Source organism: Barbus barbus (genome assembly GCF_936440315.1).
Source record: "Barbus barbus genome assembly, chromosome: 8".
Classification (NCBI taxonomy): domain Eukaryota; kingdom Metazoa; phylum Chordata; class Actinopteri; order Cypriniformes; family Cyprinidae; genus Barbus; species Barbus barbus.
In genome coordinates this window covers 21,373,104-21,392,520 of record NC_136736.1, presented here as the reverse complement: position 1 = coordinate 21,392,520, position 19,417 = coordinate 21,373,104, and the positions used below count along the sequence as shown (strand labels likewise).

Here is a 19,417-nt window from a genome sequence, read left to right as displayed (position 1 = left end):
CACAAATTTTTGAATGGTAGAGTAATTAAACAGATAATTGTACATTGTGGGTTACATTCAAAAAGTTTCATTTATATTTAATATAATTCGTTTGCGCCTATTTACAATTGTAACTTGTTAATTACAAGTGTTATAGGCCTAATATCATATCAAAAGCAGTGCAGGGGTGAGGATGGACACTTGGACAGATGTGATTTGGACGTGGGAGTGACACGTATCTAATATCGATATCATGTGACAGATACTAGATCTGGATGCATTCTGGATCTGTCAAGAACTCCGCTTTTCTGCTAATATCACCACCTGCTTCAACAAAGAGGACAAACGCAGTGTTCTGGTGTAGTGTTTGAGTTTTCCAGACTCTCATTGTGCTCGCCAGTGTTTGTACTGGAGCTCAGTGAACTGTTTTAGGAGAGAGAGAGAGGGGTGTGAACGTGAAGCACTATCAGTCTTTGCGGACTGGAGGCTCAAAAACAGCGGAAGAGAGACAGAGACAGAGATAGAGAGAGGAATCAATCAGCCATGGCAAATATCGCTGTGCAGAGGATCAAGCGAGAGTTCAAAGAAGTGCTGAAAAGCGAAGAGGTTTGTAAAACGTTACTTTACTCTATTTTCCTGCCCGTTAAGAGCAAACAAAAGGACTTTTGGAAAAAACATCCAGAAGCCAGTGAGCTAGCTTAGCATGCTAAGCTAATGTTAGCATGAACTGTCATATGATGGCCTTTAGATACGGAAGTCTTACATCTGACAAATGTGTTTCCTTTGATATTTTAAGATGAAAGCCTTGACCGAAATGTGAAAACCATTTATGGACATATCAAATTACCACTAGATTCTTGACTGCACACGCCGTTCATTAGCCAAGGAGCTAACATAGCCTGCTAGCTGCTTCACTAACCCTTCTTTAGTGTGTTATAATATTAGCACTCGTGTTTGTCGCCTATTAACGTATTCTTCTCCATTTAAAATACTTTTTTACTGGTCGTGTCCAGACATGTTTGCTGTGTTAGTGTCTGCTAGCTGGACTGCTGGACTGTTTAAGTAGTTTTCAGGAGTGCAGCACCATGGTTGTTTCAAAGCCCATTGAGGTGCCTACCTAGACAGCATTTTTGGGAACCACATGCACCTTTCATGCTGTCTACCTAGGTTGCTCATTGTTTTAAGACAGTCCCACGACTTAACTGGTCACTTCTTTGTTCTGGGCAGCTGAAGTAAAGAAACAACCTTGTTTGACTAACTAAAGGCTTGTTTCTGCCATTTTGTCCTGATCCCAGTTATATTAAACGCATAAAGGTTAAGTGGGTTAATAATATTTTTTTCTGTTTCTATTTTTGTTCTACGTTATAACAGACAAGTAAAAATCAAATAAAAGTAGATCTGGTGGATGAAAACTTCACAGAGTTAAAGGGAGAAATAGCAGGACCACCAGACACACCGTATGAAGGTAGTGAGGCTATTTTCATCGGTCTTCTCTATTGCTGACATGATGTTTGGAGATACATGAATGTTGTGGATAAGATTATAATTTACTATCTTTATTTCACCATAGGGGGCAGATACCAGCTAGAAATCAAGATACCTGAGACATATCCTTTTAACCCACCCAAGGTAATGCTTTATTTGATAATCCTTTATTATCTGTTTTAGTAATATTAGTTATTGCAGTTCATATTTAAGGTAAAATTAATTGAAGAGTTTGTAAGTAAATCAGGATTTTCAATAGCAGACTTGATATTACCTATCAGGAATTGATCAGGTTTTTAATAGTGGGTCTTGCATTTCTTAATGGAGCCAGGTGATCAAAGAGACACAACCATGTTCACTTAATAATAAATATCAAAACCAAAGAACTTACCAACTCACACTTGTTAAATTGTTAGCACTTTTTTGTACCATTTGAAATTTGTAGAGGGAGGAGAATTGTTCATTTCCCCTGCTGGATTAAACACAATTTTATTAAATAAAGTACAACTTCAATTCTGTCCCTGTGAATATATGAACAGGAGCAGGATCTCCTGGTTACAAATAAGTGATTTTACTGGCCTGATTAAAGGCTGTACACTACACGACTTTTGCCAAGAACCAGTCGGAGTTGAAAGATTTCACAGAAAATTGTGTAGTGTATGATCGACACAGACTTCAGACTTTTTTTTTAGCTTCAAACTATGATTCCACCTATTTGCAAGATATCAAATATTTGATATATTATTGAACTATTATAAAAACACATTGTTTCCGATTGCCACGTGTCTACTTGCAACAAGGCACATGTTTGAGTGAATTTTTGAACGTCCTTTAGTATATGAGGCACAGTTTATCTCCGTTACCCTTTACAAAAGTTGGCAAGTGTATGACGACTAGTGTTTTAAAGTCTGCTCAGTTGTGTAGTGTATTCCATCCTGAACTGTACCAACACTTGACTTGATTAACAAAGCAGTAAAGAACTATCTCTACTGTGTCTAACATTATCTAAAAATTGACTGTAAACACAGAGATAACAACAGAAACTTGTAATAATTTTTTTTTTAAATAAATTTTTACTTGAACTACTTGAAGATATGAAGACCGTGTGTAGAAAATAAAACTGCAGAAAAATTTCAGATAAATTATTTATTAATGAAAAGATTAAAGACTAAAGGGGTAAAATGTCATAGGGTAATAATTCAAGCTCATTTGTTTTGTTTTATGCAAGAGTTTTAATTAAAAAAATAAAATAAAATTTAAAGTATGATCAATTATGACTTAATGCTGCCTTGATTTGAAAGATCATTGGACTTTGAAGTTATATTTTTTTCCTAAATGTTTTTCAGGTGCGGTTTATTACTAAGATCTGGCATCCCAATATAAGTTCAGTTACTGGGGCAATATGCTTGGACATTTTAAAAGACCAGTGGTGAGTGTTACACACACTGCTCCGGGTGTGTGTTCACGGTGTGTGTGTGCACTTTGGATGGGATAAATGCAGAGCATGAATTCTGAGTATGGGTCACCATACTTGGCCATATGTCACGTCACTTTCACTTTATAACTAATAATCATGACAGGTGTTGTTTACTGTCATCAAGCATATAATGTGTTTCACACGGTTTTGTTTATTTACCCAATTACTGTTGTACTTTCTCTTTCCTGTTCCCTTTTCTATACTCTTTCTTCATCTCCTCTGTATTCTGTCTTCACTTCCTGTGCACAGGGCTGCTGCTATGACTCTGCGAACAGTTCTGCTCTCACTACAGGCTCTGTTAGCTGCAGCAGAGCCAGATGATCCTCAAGACGCTGTGGTAGCCAATCAGGTATACATGCGTGTCTGAATGAGAACGTACAATAACAAAGCATTGCAAACCTTTCAACTACGTTACTGTTGTTATTTTTTGCAGTATAAGCAGAATCCAGAAATGTTCAAACAAACCGCTCGTCTCTGGTCTCACGTTTACGCTGGTGCTCCCGTGTCCAGTCCTGAGTACACACGCAAAATAGACAAACTTTGTGCAATGGGCTTTGACAAAGTAAGTACTGAAAGTGGACAGTTGCTAGTGTGGTTAAAAATTCAGATGCAGCAGGGGTTTGCAACCTTAGGGACGTATGGCACTATTGGCATGTGTAGCGTTTAACCTTCAGCACATTACTTGATAGAAATAAGAAGTTACCACTGTCAGTGAGGTTTTAAACTTGTCATGTATGATCGTTTACGATTTATACAACGGTGATGGCTTGTGAATAGCAAATTTGATCAGCCACTTAGATTTTTTTCTTTTTGTAAAGGGTCCCTCTTGATTTGTTTTTTGAGGTGTACTAGAATAGGTTTTTATGCTTGATTGAAAAAAGAAAAAAAACAAACATTATTTTTGATAATTACCAATATAATTAGGGATGCATCGATCCAATACTGGCATTTTCTGCAGGATCGGGTATCGGTGAGACAAGACCAATCCAAATCCGATATTGTGCGTATATTATCGTGTTATTGTAAAGCCCCATGAAAGGCACAAAAATATTATAAAGCACCATAAAGTTTTCGTGCACTATATTTCAAGTGTTCTGAAGCCGTTCAATGTGAGGTACAGATTAATATTTAAGTCGTTAAATTCAAGTTGATGTAAACTCTTCTCTCCACTGTGGCTGTCTGTCATCCATTCAGCATTCAAGCTGCGTGTTGCGTTCGGTTACTACAGTCAGAACTATGAAACTCTCTTCAAGAGGGCACAATAACTGAGATTTAAAACTGTTAAAAGAAAAGATTCGGCAGATTATCGGATTGGTTATAAAAAAAAAAAAAGGTAACGTTGCATCCCTATATATAATATTTTACATTATTGAAGCTACTCTCTTCCCAGTCTGTCTCGAACGCTCTCTGTACTTCCTTTTTCGATAAAACCCTCCTTCTTAAATGTGCTCTGATTGGTTAGCTGGTCCAGTGTATTGTGATTGGCGAACTGCTTGGAGATTGTTCGCCCTTACCATAACCGCGAGGGTAAATATTAACTATGGCATCAATTTTACCATTCTAATTCGAGCCTGTTTCAGACTCTGAAAATGTTTATGAACAAGAGGATTGTGCAGAACCTGCAATCACAAATAATTGGGTTTTGGAACAGGGTTTGGAAACAGTAATATCTATGCGTTTTTATGCCTGAGTCCTCTCTACTAACAACTCAAAAACAAAAAATTCAGACCTTTTAAAGCGATTTTTGAAAAAGAAAAAACTATAGGACGTGGACCATCAGTTGTTGATTGAAAGTCAGTGTGCGTTCAATTGTTCATTTTCAAATAACTTTAAAACCCAAATCAAATGTTACTTTAGTAATTGTCTTTTTGTTTACAAACCAAATTTATTTTGCTCAAGGGTAATCACATGTCTGCTAGCCACAGTGCTACTTGTCAAAAAGTACCAACAGTTATCACCTCATGACATCAAAGGAGCAAACTACTAAAACTATTTTATATGAATAAAAACAGAATAAAAATCACTTTTTGACACTTATGTCAAAAAGGTTGCCGACTCCTAGACTTGTGTCTGTGAAGTATCCACATGTATGACAATGAAATTGAATCCATATTTTTAGGTAAATATTTTCGCATATAGAAAATACACTATGGTTTAGAGGTTTGGTAAGATGTTTTGCTTGTGTATGTGTAAAAAAAAAAAAAGATCTTATGCTCACCAAAGCTGCATTTATTTGATCAGAAATAGAAACAGTAATGGTGAAAAAAGAATTACAATTTAAAACAACTGTTTTCTATTTTAATATAGAAAGTTGAGTTTTCTGCAACCATTAGTCCAGTCTTCCATGATCCTTTAGAAATCACTCTAATATGCTGATTTGGTGCTCAAATAATCAGTATTGAAAAGGGTTGTGCTGCTTAAAATTATTATAGCATTTATTTGATATAAAAATCTTTTGTAACGTTAAAAGTGCCTTTACTGTAAATTTAACGCTTCCTTGCTGAATAAAAGTATAAACAATACAATAACCAATCACAAACCTTTGAATGGGAGTATAAAAATATGCAGAATACCGTGTAGTAGGCACTGTTGAAAGGATAATGAAATTATTCTTCAAATAAATGTTAGTTCAGTTTAATTGATTTGTGGAGTAGTACTTTATGCTATATTGAATGAGCAAAAATGTTCTGTTGTGTCATTGAACTGTTTTCAGTGTGATATTTAGTCAAACTGAACTGTTATCATCTTAACATCTAAGAGGTAGTTCAGCAAATTTACTATTGCTTACAAATGTTACATTCTGTCTTTGTCTCTCTCAAACAGAATGCAGTAATAGTAGCCTTGTCCTCAAAATCATGGGATGTGGAGACAGCGACAGAGCTGCTACTAAGCAACTGATCATCCAGTTCTCTTCATCAGGCCATGTTTTCCTCAAACCCCTCCTGCATCATGACCCATTCACTCCACATGCGTCACCCGTCTTGGTTTGTGTTCAGAATGAATGTCTGGGTAAGAGACAGCAGTTAGAAACCGAGACCTCGGAGTCGTCATCTCTCTCTCTCTCTTAGCAAATGTTCACATCCCTTGTCTTTTTTTTTTTCTTCCCAGCATTTTTACTCTTTTTGCCTTGCTACAATCATTTTCCCTTTAAATTTAGGCTGTCACTTCCCTTTTAAAGAAACCCAAAAAAGACAAAGCGTCTATCACTGTCATTTCATGCGAAAAGAAACACCCACTTGCATCTGTGAGACAATGTTAGTACATGTAAACTAGTATATTTAAGGTTGTGTACATTTAAAAGGCAAAATAGCAGGAATGTTGTTTAGATTTTTTTTTCAATCTGTACACCATACAAATATGTTTTGGGATACGCTTATTTGAATGGGATATTTAGCATACAAAAATCTGGAGATTATTAATACCCCTTCTATTAGAATGAACAAATGTGTGATTTTATTTGCTCATTTGATTCTTTTAATGTTTCTTTTGGCTTTCCTTTGCACTTATCTGTCTGTATAGTAGTTGATATGGCCAGATGACATGGTGTTATGTGATTGCAGACAGTTTCAGACTTACTGGGTGAAGTGTTATTTTTTTTTTTTAAACGAAAGGAAGATTGCATCTTTCATTTTTCCTCTTTTTGAAAAGGGGATGATGCTGGATTGGTGGTCTCGAACCCTTTTTGTTTAAGGCAGCTGTGGGGTTTGCGACTTGATAACGGACAGATATACCTTGAGTTGCCTCTTTTTTTTTTTGAAGAATGTATTGTATGAAACAACTTGCACATGTAGAGATGAGAAAGTGAAGACATAAGAGTTTGTTCTCTTAAAACAATTGGCTTTTTTTGTAGAACAGTCAGTATGGTGAGACATTCAGTTTGGCATCAAAGTATGTTGATGTGGAGGTTTAAAAGGGTTTCTGAGAGTGAGGTGGGGTGCTTTTCTTAGCATACCAAAATTGTATTCAGATTTCCACTCACAAGCTGCAGATATAACTTCATATTTTGCACTTAACTGATGTTGCAAGCATGAATCAAACAGCTAGAGTTTTCTAGTCAACAAAGATGCTTCAAAGCAAACGGGCCAAGAGTGATTACTGCCACACAATGCTTTATGACCCTGTTTTTACCTAGTGTTCTTTTCTTACAGGAGTGAATTAAGTTTCTTTTCTCCCTTTGCTATGTGCTTTACTTCGATTTGCTAGCATTCCCATATAACATCTGTTTTCAAAATGCCCCCACTTTCACAGCTAGTTGCTTTCATACACCTCCTTTCTCATGTACATAAAGCCAAGTATTTTTGGTGGGGGGGGGGATAAAGTACTGTCCATCTCTAGAACGCACCATCGATGGCTGGATTTATATTTTGTATGAAAATCAAAAATGAAACAAAAAAACAAAAAGACTGTCTTCCTGTAGTGATCACCTTGTTCAATATTGCACGAAGAAGTGAATTAAAGGACAAAAACTTCTGTCAAAGGAGAAATGCAGGTCATAGGCTCTGGCTTTAGTCACTTTAAGCTCCTTTACAAAACAAGACAGAAAAAAAACCTACTCGAGCCGTACAAGCATGGTTATTTATTGTGAAACTGTCATTCTTTTGAATTAAAAAAAAAAAGTGAAAAACTAACTTGTGTTATCTGTGAATCTCTGCGCCTGTTAGGACATCTACAGCAGTAGGTGTCAAATTTAAGTGGACTCGTGTTTGAAATGCATTAAGATTTAAGTGTTAAAAATAACTTTAGGGAATTGGTATGAACGTGGGGAAAAATGAAACTGAACAGTATTTTCTATTTAAATGTGAAGCAATTTGAACGTTTCTAAATATTTAGTATTGATTTTAACACAAACTTCATGAAGCAATGCCGAGGTGTCTCTTGCAACAGTATGAGGAATTCATGCTCATACCCCCAACAGAATAAATAGCAGCATTATTAATCATACAGTCTTGTAGTCTTTGCACTTTCAATTTATAGAGTTCAACCAATTGAATACAAGACATGAGCCTCAATAAATCCTTGCAATCAAAGAAATCTGAGGACAGTATTTGGATTTAATAGAGGATTAAAAGAGGAGGGGGAGATAAAACAGTAAAAAAATCTTTCCAGGTATTTAATAAGCAACCTTGAGCAGATTAAAACTTTTTTTTTTCTTTCAAATGTTTGTTTTTAAAAACGGCTCCGGACAGAGAAGCAAAGAGCAACGTGAACAATTTCAACACAAAATAAACAAGAAAATAAAACGAGTGAAGAGAAACCGGTCTGTGTTTGAACATCTGAATCTAAAGAATTCATTCCTCATTCGTCTGAGGTGTGGTGTAATGACAGTTCAGGTTTATGAAGAGCGTTTGATGCATTAAGTGGATCTTCATAGGGTCACTCAATCCTTTACTGCCTGACCGTCCTTGTCTTCACACATCGACGCTTTACCTGAAACCAGAAAAATGTATAAATCAATCTATATTACAGCAGAGAATGGCATTATGGTGAAAACTACATTTAAAGTATTAAAATGGAAAACAGTTCCGTAAACTGTTCCCAGTTGGTAACATGTTTTAGTCCGTTCCTGACACTAAGCTAATATACGACATAAGACTTAAAAATATATGAAGAAATAAGTGCTGTCAAAATTAGTACGTTAACGCAGCTGATTAATTTTTCCAGTTTAATGGCGTTAAAATATGCAATTAACACAGGGGCGGAGCTAGGGTTGTCACCCCACTCACAACTGCTGCTTCTGTCTCTTATTTCTTGACAAAATTTACATTTATTTAGAGACAGAATGTCTTTACATCTCCATCAAATGGGAGACTTTTCAGAAAGCGCCAGCCTCTAGTCAAATAAGGGACGGAAACGGTACAGGTGATGAGGCAGCTTCAGCAGAACAACAGGGAAGATGCTGTCAGGTCATGTGTCAGTAAAAATTAATTTTCCTGTCCTGTCAGCCGTCCTACTGTGCTCGTAGCACGTGCTCTGCAATTGCACGCACAAATGTGGCAGCACGCACTGTAGCCTGTATCATTCCATATTGAAGCGTGAAAGAAACTACGAGCATGCAGTGTCGTTATGTCATCGAAAAAATACGATGCGTGTCAGATCCGCATCATGTTCAGCAGCGACAGCTCTTTACAGTAGTAGCAGCCAAACAAATCTAATAACCCAGCAGCTGTGATGTCTGTTCAAGGAACAAAATAAAGTTGTAGTATTGGTATCAGTGATGCTTATCCTCAGTCTTTATGTTTCTGTTAATTTGAAGATTGCATGTGAAATAATGTGATAAGTATTTTTTTTTCAATTGACAGCACTAAAAGAAATACAAAAGTTTTTACAAATACTACTTTTATGGCATTACTGTTTTATGGAAAACAAGCCATACATAATACATAATACAAATCTATTATAACATGAAAAACAAAAGCATGGAGTTTGGAACAAAATTAGGTTAAGTAAATTACACCTAAATGAATTTTTAGGTGAACTATTCCTCTAAGCCAGTGGTTCTTAAACCATTTACAGCGGCGTACCCCCTGGGGCATTTAACATTCTTCTGCATACCTCCTCTCTTCCACTTAGACTGCAGACACAACTTTTCTATTAAAAAGGACAATATTTGCCCCCTTAAATTGACGTCATGTTTTGTCATATTCTTAATATTCCATTAAGTGTATTATTAATATAATAAAGCAATAAATGAGGGCAAATCAAAGTGATACTTGTAGATTTAAAAATAAAACCGCCAATAAGTGGTGGCAAGTCACTGTCTTAAAGCTATGGTCTACGATTTCAAAGATTGTTCATTATTAATAACCTCGTTTAGATGCTGGTTATGGTTCTACAGTACAATCCTAATAATATGAAGAGAAAAAAGAATGAAAAAAATCCATTCACTCTATTGGGTGTACACCGGCAGAGAAGTTGACCAATGTAAGCTGTCCGGCCGGACAGCTTACATTGGTTAACTGCTCTCATCCAATCCCCTGCTCCACTCGCGTCTCCACCCACCGCACCCCACCCCGCCCCCTCCTGCGACATGAAATTTTGCGCGAAAGTAGGCAGCATCAACTCAGCAATGGAGAAAAACCAACAAACAGACAGCAGCAAGCGGCCCCCGCTCGCCCCAACAGTCAAGGTTAGAAGAAAGAGAAAGTCAATTGAGGAAAGAGCAGAGATTAAAAAAAAATGTGAAGAACTCCGGACTCAAAGCCGAATCAATATAGGGTCCACCATTGCCCGTTGGAGGAAGCTTCAGAGAAACCTTGGACTTAAAACCGACGCTGACATGGCTGACTTTTTGTTGAGCAGGTAAGCATTTATTTATACTTTTATGGTGTGGTGTATTACATAAATAGCTTTTTATCAGTCTGACAACATGATCATGCTACCGGTCGGCATTGGAATGTTAGCCGACATCGCATATGGTACATCTCTGTTCCATGTTTACTCCTGCTTGACTGAGTGACGTTGTTCAGGTCGTTTCCCGGTGGGAGGGATCAGGTAGCACAGAGGGGCGGGGTGTGCGTGTGGAGGGGCGGGATGAGTTTTTTAAAAATTCTGGCTTTCTCGACTGATTTTCAACATCGTAGACTACAGCTTTAATGAGCCAGGCGTTGCGTCATTCAGTCATTCATTCATTCAGTAACGAAGCAAAATGCTGTAGTTATGAATGGGTTATTAATAACATTCTCGGAATCGTTCAAAGCCTCAGATACGTTCACTATAGTGATTCGTTGCAAAATAGAACAAACATGACAAACTGTTGTAAAAATGGTCACATTTGCTATTATTTGAATATTCTGGGAAATTTGCATTCCTGCTCATATCTTAATCAATAACTCGCACAGAGTGTGTCTGTATTGAAGAGTTTAAATTGATCTCAATGTACAGTCCGTGTCAATATTTGCTCTTCATGCTATTAAGTGAAGATCTATTACACTGCAGTGCGATTTGCTAAAGCAGCATATTCAGCGGGCATCCTATCGCATGCACAATGCTTGTGTGGATGCCGTCGGTTTTGACCACAAAACATGAGGTAAGCTGATTGGATATCATGTATTTAACTGTTTACGGCACTCCCATTTTCCTGTTTTTACATTAGAAGCGGCATTTTGCTTGTCAGAAATACATGTTCGGTTTTAATGTTATACTTTAAGTTGGAGTAGAATTAAATGAATGCCAAAACTCAGAATTTTGTTTGCGCACCCCCTCCGTCATCTCACATACCCCAGTTTGAGAACCGCTGCTCTAAGCTAATAGTTACAACAAAATTAAACCGCTTAGGAGCTCAAGGTTACAGCGTGACCTCACTGCTAAATGAGGCTTCCTCTCAGACACTCACTGACAGCCCGCCCTGCTCTGCTGCGTAGGTGGATTCTTTCTGTTTGGGGCCTGCTGCACCCCTGAACTGCTTGCGAATGGCTTCTTCCTGCTGCTCCTGTAGCTGTGTGAGTGAGAGTACATACTCTGGACTGGACTCAAATTCTCTCTCTGTCTCCCCTTCACTTCCATATGTCTTCTGAGATGCTTGCTGATCTCGCTGTGCTACCCTCACTGATCTTAGACAAAAGAAACACCTGCCTCAAATTCACATAAGACTTCAATAACAGCTGAAGATGACAAAGTTACAGGCTGTTCACACCAAGTCTGATACCAGTATGTAACATACAAGGTTCCATTAAAAAACAATTCCCATCGATGCAAATGTGTCATTCTCTGAAAAAGATTTGCATGCAAGAATAAGTGAAATGCACTCTGGTCATTGATATGCTCAATGAAAAACTTGCTTGACAAATAGGAGTGGGTTTTTAATTTATAGGGCCACAAACAAAGTTCTTCTCCGTGCATTAACAAAAATAAACTATTTATCAACTTAAATAAATTGAAAACCCCCATGTCCTTTGCTTTTTTATTACTGACTGTTTCATTATTTTCAATAATTTTGAGGACTTTTTGTTAGTTCGTTAGTTAGTTTCTAATAGGCTAGTTAACCATGTATCACTATCTTTAAATAAATCACTCATATTAAGTTTGTCATATGGCCCCCTCATAATAGTGTTAAATAACCGTGATTACAATATTGACCAAAATAACCGTGATTATGATTTTTGCCAAAATCGAGCAGCCCTAGTTAAAAATTGTTATATTATTATAATTAAAAACATAATAATAATTGTAATATACTAAAAATTATAATTATGCTAATAACTATAATTATATACTACTTCTAAACAATAATTTTTTTTTAGCATGGCTGGAGAAAAGAAACCAAGGCCACACTTTCCATTTTATAGCACATCACTTCTCTACCTGTTCCACCAAAGCTGTTATTGTTTGCAATTTGGTACCAAAAACATCACCCAAAAATTAAATATTACAGGTTTCAAGTTTTCAGCATACTGGAAAACAAATCACAGAATAAAAAAAACTGAGTTTTCAGAATTGGTGTGAAGGCATTCATAGAAATGTCAAATGCAAGCATACTGGTAACTTGGATAGTCTAGTGACAGACTTATTTCCAATAAAACAACAACTCACATATAATACTATGCATACAATACAAAAAAAATCATTCAGTTGCACTCCGTTACCTTTGCAGGTCAATCTGTCTCTGTGGCGCCGCTCTTTTCGGTTCTGCTTCTTTCTGCTGTTTTGGTGTCTTGCCACTGATTGAATCAGCTGAGGCTGCGGTGGGAGGATCCTGGGCAGGTGCTGCTCTCTTCCGGCCCCGTCCGGCCCCTCCTCCTGTCGTAGCTCCAGCCTCTTTATCTGGTGTGGCAACGCCTGCAGCATTTTTAGGGGGTCGACCACGTCGTGGTTTATTGGCAGGGGGCTGTAACCCTGCTGAGGGGTTTGAAGACATGCTGTTCTCTGTGCCGTCACTCGCAGGAGCAGCACGCTTCTTCCCGCTGGGCTGAGCGGTCTCCTCCTAAAAGAAAGTAACAAAAACAAAGGATGATAGAAGTGTGAAGGTGTAGCATTTTTAGCAGGGCTTAAAATCGAAAAAAATCGGTTCAATCCAAGCACAATCAGTATTTTAACGTGTGTGTTAATGCGTTACTTCTGAATTATTACCATTCCGAAACCGGTTTGAGTAGATAAAATAATGGTTAATGTTTTATTTGCCAGTAATAATAATAATAATAATACTACTACCAAGTACAGCCCTTGCTTCACTCGCAGAGAGTCCTAGTCTGGTATCTTGCATCTAGTCATATCCAATACAGCATCATCTTTTATAGCAAGACTTTGGCCAAATTTATCAAACGAAAGCAAAAACTGTCAATGCTTTAAAGAAATTAAAGTATTTTTTCAAGGTATTTAAAAATGTTTTCTGCATGGGTAAAAAAAACACACTACTTGTATAAAACTGTTAAGTCAATTGATAAATTTATATATAAAAAAAAAAGATAGTCGCGTAGGCAATACGTCGCATTTTATCATAACATTCAGAAATAACATAGGCTAAAATACCAGTACATATATTCACATTTTTTATATTCTAATGTTTATTTGATTAAAACACAGCTACAGGCTAATTTTAGTTGCCTTCTCTCCACAACAAATCCTCAGTTATATGAAGTTAACAGTTATATGTCAAGCAAAAACGCAAAAAAAAAGCAAGTTGCCTGCATGTATGCAACCCTAGATATATGCATGAATGAATATTTATATCTGTAACAGACTTAAGCAGATGACTTTGCTAAACTAACACAATATAACCAGACGAAGCCGTTAGCTAACACGACATTTAAAAGGTACTATTGTTTAAAAACCTATAATATTGAGTTAATACATATTAAGAACACAAACCAACACATTGAATGGCACAGATTGTACTACAAACTATTTAAATTGAGCAGTGTATCTTTATGTTTCTTTAACTAAATTTTATTTAGATACTGAACAGGCTAGGATGTCAAGTTAGCAAAACAATGTGCGCACGCGAGGTGCCGGCGTGATCACTGGCATTGTTTTCCCTTCTAAGAGAGGAAACTGTAACTCCATAATTTATGGTCATACAGATAGAAGCAAGACATCATATGAAACTGTAAAGCTTTTGCAAAATGACGAAAACAAGCAGGATGGGGCTTTCTGCAGTCTCGGTTTTCTTTCCATGAACTATAGAGTGAAACTCAACAATTTGTTCTTTCATTTAGTTGATCGGTCAATGATTTAAGAAAAATCTATTTAGCATATAGGCCTAGATATTCGTTTATGTATATAGTTGTATTCTGTTTTCGCCGCTCACAGAAGCGCTGCAGGTGCATGATGTGACCTTGTGTGAATCCATCTTCTACACTATCCTGATCATTTTCACGGGCATTACCATTGCGACTTACCTATGATGAATTTACAGCGGACCACGGGCATTTCACTCACATTTGCATTGGCCATACTATTTAGTTTGTTCTAATTTGTGATTGGTTGATTGCAAAATTAAAATACTAAACAGAACAATAATGTTATTAACGCGTTAATGGCCATTTTAAATAAGTGTTTCGGTTCAGAACTATTACATTATTTAGTTTCTGTTTTTGGTTATGCTCCGATCAAAATTGTCAATTTCCGGCTTTTGTTTTCTTTCTTTGAACCGGTTCAGAGCCCTGGTTTTTAGTGTTTACATGAGATATATCTTACCTTCTTTACAACTCCTGCTTTTGTGATTACAGGGTTCTCTTCGTTCTCCCTCGCTCCTGTTTCTGAGGCCTCAGAACTCACATCCCTTTGTGACAGAGAAAAATCAAATTGTAAATTCTTGATAAAGAACCTCTTGCAGTATAGTTTAATCAACACTGGGTAAATGCCATATCACAGTGAATAAAAAGCAAAGAAATTCTGATAAGCACAAACCTGCTCTTATTTGTTGCAGGTGAGCTGGGTTGAGAGTTGGTGCTTGCGTTGCTTACTGTGTCAGAGGTGGGGGTTTTAATGTATGGTCGGCGAGCTGTTACCGTTAAAGGTTTGTTCACTGCCCCCAGCACGCCTGTCTGCTTTGGTGGTTGCTTTGGTGGAAATATATGAATATAAGTATGTGTAATGTAACGCAGACAAGGCATTCATTTGTTAGTTATTGGTTTATTGCATCTTTTCAACAAAAAGAATGTTATGTCATCGATCCCTGTCTGTTTTTTTGTCTGCTAAACCTAAAATGGAAATTATAATGTTCTAATCCTTTAATGTAATGAAAAAAATGTAATTATTTTTGTTTAATTGTTCATAAGTTTGGGGTAGGTAAGATCTCACTCTTATGCTTACCATGGCTGTATTTAATCAAAAATATTATCAAGAACAGTAATACTGTGAAATATTGCAATTTAACAATGTAACTTATTCCTGGCAAAGCTGGATTTTAAGTGTCACATGATCCTTTAGAAATCATTTTAATATGCCAATGTGATCCTCAAGAAACATTTTTAATTATCAATGTTGAAAACAGGTGTGCAGCTTAATATGTTTGCGGAAACCATGACGTATTCTATTTTTGTATAGTTCTATTTGCATTAAACTAATCAAAAGTGACAGTAAGGGCTTTTATTTTGTTATAAAGAATTTCAAATAGATACCGTTCTTACTAATCCAAAACCTTTGAACAATAGTGTCTATTTTTATATGAAGCTTTTTTAAATAATACATATTTTTATATTTATTTGGAACTGACTTTCTATTACAACCTTTTACTTCTATTACAACCAAAGTACAACCTTTTAATTGCATAAAATATAGCTCCTAAATTGATAAAATCTTTCTTGCATAACCTACAACTTACTGTACTCATCACTTCTAGAAATTCATCAGGGTATTACTCTCATACAGTTGTAAATGTGACAAAACCTACCTGGATTTTTCCTGTCTGCAGAACTATTTTGGCTTCTGGTGACAAATATTCCTTATCATTGATCAAATCCTGTAGACAGGGACAGACAGAATGAGTTTCATAGTAAGGTCACATGTAAAGTGTCACTGCAGTTGGAGTGGTTGTTACCTTATCAGGTGGGGTAAAGAACTTGCTAGGCAGCACAGGATCTTTTGGGGAGTCCAGATGACATGAAGTGCTCTTGTTCGCGATCACAAATAACGCCACATCACACACAATATAAAGTTTCTGTAAATACATGAGAACAAGAGTAAAAAACACTGGGATTCAGAAATACGTAAACATTATGCAGGACAGGTTAATGGTGACAAACCTCATTTGCCTTTAGGTCATCTGGGACCTGAGCATCTTTTGTTTGTTTGATGTTCTCTACCATCTTCCTCAGGAACGAGTGACTGTTATTCTCATTCTTTGTCATCAACACCTCCAGCATGAACCACAAGCACCTGAAAAAAAGGAACTCATCTGAATTTGTCTGAATTCAATCTAAAACACATTTTATAAGAACATTAGGATCTGTGTCAACTCACTATGGGCAGAAATAAAAAAAAGTGGAGAGCAAAAGTGTGAACTCACTCTTTGACATCTCTGAGCTGCTCCAAATCCTGTGGTTTGGTAAGGTCTGGATCATGAGCTAGAAGATGGATCATGTATGGCACCACATATTCTGGCAGGAGAGACAGCAGCTTTTCTGAGAATCAAACACACAGGATATTTAGGTCTTGGCCATTCAAGCAATTCCTCAGTATGGCATGTGTGATACCACAAACCAGAAACTGTATCTACCATGGGCCATGGGGTTCTGTTTGATGTACTCTCTGCGGACACTGATGTTCTTGAGCAGGCACTGTCGGGCATGAGCACGGCGCTCTTTCACTGGGTCTTTAGCGCACAATGCAAACACAGCCATGTACTCCAGTGGCAACAACAGCTTCACCAGAGCAACATGCAGCTTCTGAGCAAAGATCTGGCGCACCTGATAACACTCATCCTATAAAGAGAGGGGAAAGGGAAGGAAAAACATGAAAATGTGAAGTTGTGGCTAATATATGCTTTTGTAGCATGTTCTTATATGTCTACTGTTATTTGATGTTTCTTGTTACAAAACAGTGTTAATAAGCAATTTTTATGTATTTATGCTATTTTATATATTTGCCAACTGCAAGTGTCACTATTTAAGGGGCGCATTTTATATTTACATTGCACTGACCATGGCAACTCAAGACCTTGGTATTACTAGCACTATCATTTACAAGGAAAATCCTTAGAGATGCACAATATATTAGCACCATTCGGTCAATATTGGATAATTAATTGTAATGCTTATTTCCCTTATTTTTATCTTAACATTTATTTTACTTTAGTTTCTACTTTTAGATTAAGCGAGCATTAGATGACAGGAAAGATCATCTTTAAAGCAGCACTATGTAACTTTTTCTGTGTTCAAAATTTGCAAAATGTATATAATGAGCGAGTACATCATGGAATCATCTTCCAAACCACGTTTTTGTCTCATCTCGAATCACTACGTTACACTTATAATAAGTGCTTATATTTGGACTATTGTAGCCTGGTTGGGTCGTCACTGCTGCGGAGTAACGCATACCGCCATAGACATAAACTTAGAGAAGTAGCTCCGGTTAGAATGTTCTTCCGCGGGATGCATGCAGTTCTGTTTATTAACTGCTAGAGTGCCAAAAGTTACATAGTGTTGCTTTATAAACACTTAAATGGGTAACACTTTAGAATAAGGTTCCATTTATTAACATTAGTTAATGTATTAACTAATATGAACAAACAATGAACAATGCATTTATTACACTATTTATTAAACTTTGTTAATGAAAATACAGTTGCTCATTGTTTAGTCATGTTAGTTCACAGTGCATTATGTTAACAAACACAACTTGTGAATTTAATAATGCATCAGTAAATGCTGAAATTAACATTAAGGTTAATAAGTGCTGTAGAAGTATTGTTTATTCTTAGTTCATGTATACTAATGTTGTTAACTAATGTTAATAAATGGAACCTTATTCTAAAGTGTTACCCTTAAATGTAATGCTTAGCAAATCTAAGAATTAATTTTCCTTTTTCATACTATACTCAATCTTTTTATTCCTAAATTCACTTGTATCATTTAAAATGATTGATTTTAGTTTACAGGTTTTAGTTTTATTTAGACAAAACAGTACAGAATTTTAAAGCCATCCATATCTAAAAAAAATAGTAATTACATTTTTATGTTCCAAGTAGTCTTGTGCTCAACTCACATTAATGACAAGTCCACAGAGCTGGAACTGTTCTGGAGTGATGATGTCATGGTAACAGGGCTCTTGTGCCAGTTTCATGATGGCGCTCCCTGCTGCAAGCCTCAGCCGAGACATATCAGACTTGCTGTGTCCACAAACACGCATGTTAGGGGTCTATTAGCCATATTAGGGCAGCTTTCGTAATTGTATTCAACATCACTATGGGGATCTTGACCCCCAGTTAGTACCTGATCTTTTTCTGCTCGGTAAGGTCTCCCTCACTGACCAGCATGGCTGAGAGGAGTCTGAGAGTAGAGTTAGCTGATTTGGACTGATTATTCTTCATTCCCAGCAACCAGCGGACCAACAGCTTAATGGCTTGCACCTGGCAACACTCATGCACATTAATACAAACAAATCACCAAGACATGTTGTTTTCAACCTGATTAAAGAAATTTTACCTTAGCCAGCACTTCAGGAGAAACCTCATCGTCAGCTGTCCAGAGCCGCCCATTTTTGTTTCCCACAGACTGAGAGGTAGAGAGGGCTCATTTAACATGCAATAAAACCATTCATACATGCTCAAAGCAGAACACCACATCAATATGCTCACTCTGTCATTCATCAGAAGGTCCTTCACGATAAAATTGGCTACGATTGACTTCATGGGTGACGCAAACTGATCCGGGGCCAGCATAGAAATGTGTCCAAGAGAGACAAGCGGAGTGATGAGCTGTTCAGGCACGTCTGCATTCAGACTGCGAGACAACGGCTGGAACAAGAGACAGACAGAAAAGCTTGTATAAAAAATTCTCATGCAGCAAAAAAAATCCGTTCTTGTCATTACTGTAATATTCACAAAATTTGACAGTCAAAAAGTGAGCATTTGAAGAAAAATGCTTTTATGCGCTTAGATTTACCTCAAATATTTGAGCTAACTGGACCTCTTTGTTGTGAAAGATGGCATGGATGCAGTGGACCGCCTGTTTGGCCTGGTGTGGGGTGCCTCGCTTTGCCTTCTGATGTAGTATGGGAATTAGAGTCCTGCACAAAGATAACAGAACACCATTTTACTACATCAAACTTTTGTATTTGATTTTAATAAAGCTGATGAGACTTGGTACTGGTTCTAAACAGTTGTGTGTATGCATGTAGGAGTTGTTCATACGAGCGAATCTGTGGCAGTTCTGTCTCGATCTTTTGTCCTGTGTTTCTGAAGATCTGTATTGCTGCTTCTGCCACTTTATCATCTTCCATCTTCAGACACTGCAGCAAAGACTCATATGTCTCAGCTGAGTGGAACGCAGTGGGGTGAGTAAATGACAAAACCTAAGGTAGGGACAGTCAGAACAGCAA

The 19,417-nt window shown here is 37.0% G+C and overlaps 2 protein-coding genes across 6 annotated transcripts in view; one reads left to right on the top strand and one right to left on the bottom strand.

Annotated features, from left to right (window-relative positions):
- Positions 1–146: 146 nt before the first annotated feature.
- On the top strand, positions 147–7,546 carry LOC306874106 (ubiquitin-conjugating enzyme E2 K). 2 transcript variants are annotated; one of them, XM_079423876.1, is made up of 7 exons: positions 147–585; positions 1,351–1,444; positions 1,550–1,608; positions 2,811–2,893; positions 3,191–3,290; positions 3,375–3,503; positions 5,765–7,546. In XM_079423876.1, the coding sequence occupies exons 1-7, from the start codon at positions 523–525 to the stop codon at positions 5,837–5,839; spliced, it is 603 nt and encodes a 200-aa protein (XP_079280002.1). In that variant the 5' UTR covers positions 147–522; the 3' UTR covers positions 5,840–7,546. The 2 variants fall into 2 exon arrangements, with proteins under 2 accessions (XP_079280002.1, XP_079280003.1); XM_079423877.1 differs by lacking the exon at positions 3,375–3,503.
- The window catches only part of LOC306874105 (sister chromatid cohesion protein PDS5 homolog A-like), a 45,082-nt gene continuing 33,168 nt past the window's right edge, over positions 7,504–19,417 (bottom strand). For 2 of the 4 annotated variants that reach the window (XM_079423874.1, XM_079423875.1), the window contains exons 19-33: positions 19,230–19,390; positions 18,982–19,105; positions 18,675–18,833; positions 18,523–18,591; positions 18,310–18,446; positions 18,083–18,206; positions 16,596–16,800; positions 16,386–16,500; positions 16,123–16,255; positions 15,918–16,037; positions 15,771–15,839; positions 14,786–14,937; positions 14,573–14,657; positions 12,523–12,860; positions 7,504–8,368 (exon numbers count right to left, since the gene is read on the bottom strand). In XM_079423874.1, coding sequence (XP_079280000.1) covers positions 8,365–8,368; positions 12,523–12,860; positions 14,573–14,657; positions 14,786–14,937; positions 15,771–15,839; positions 15,918–16,037; positions 16,123–16,255; positions 16,386–16,500; positions 16,596–16,800; positions 18,083–18,206; positions 18,310–18,446; positions 18,523–18,591; positions 18,675–18,833; positions 18,982–19,105; positions 19,230–19,390 — 1,995 coding nt within the window. In that variant the 3' untranslated portion in view covers positions 7,504–8,364. Of the gene's footprint in view, positions 8,369–11,273; positions 11,491–12,522; positions 12,861–14,572; positions 14,658–14,785; positions 14,938–15,770; positions 15,840–15,917; positions 16,038–16,122; positions 16,256–16,385; positions 16,501–16,595; positions 16,801–18,082; positions 18,207–18,309; positions 18,447–18,522; positions 18,592–18,674; positions 18,834–18,981; positions 19,106–19,229; positions 19,391–19,417 lie in introns of all 4 variants that reach the window. The other 2 variants (XM_079423872.1, XM_079423873.1) reach the window with 2 other exon arrangements.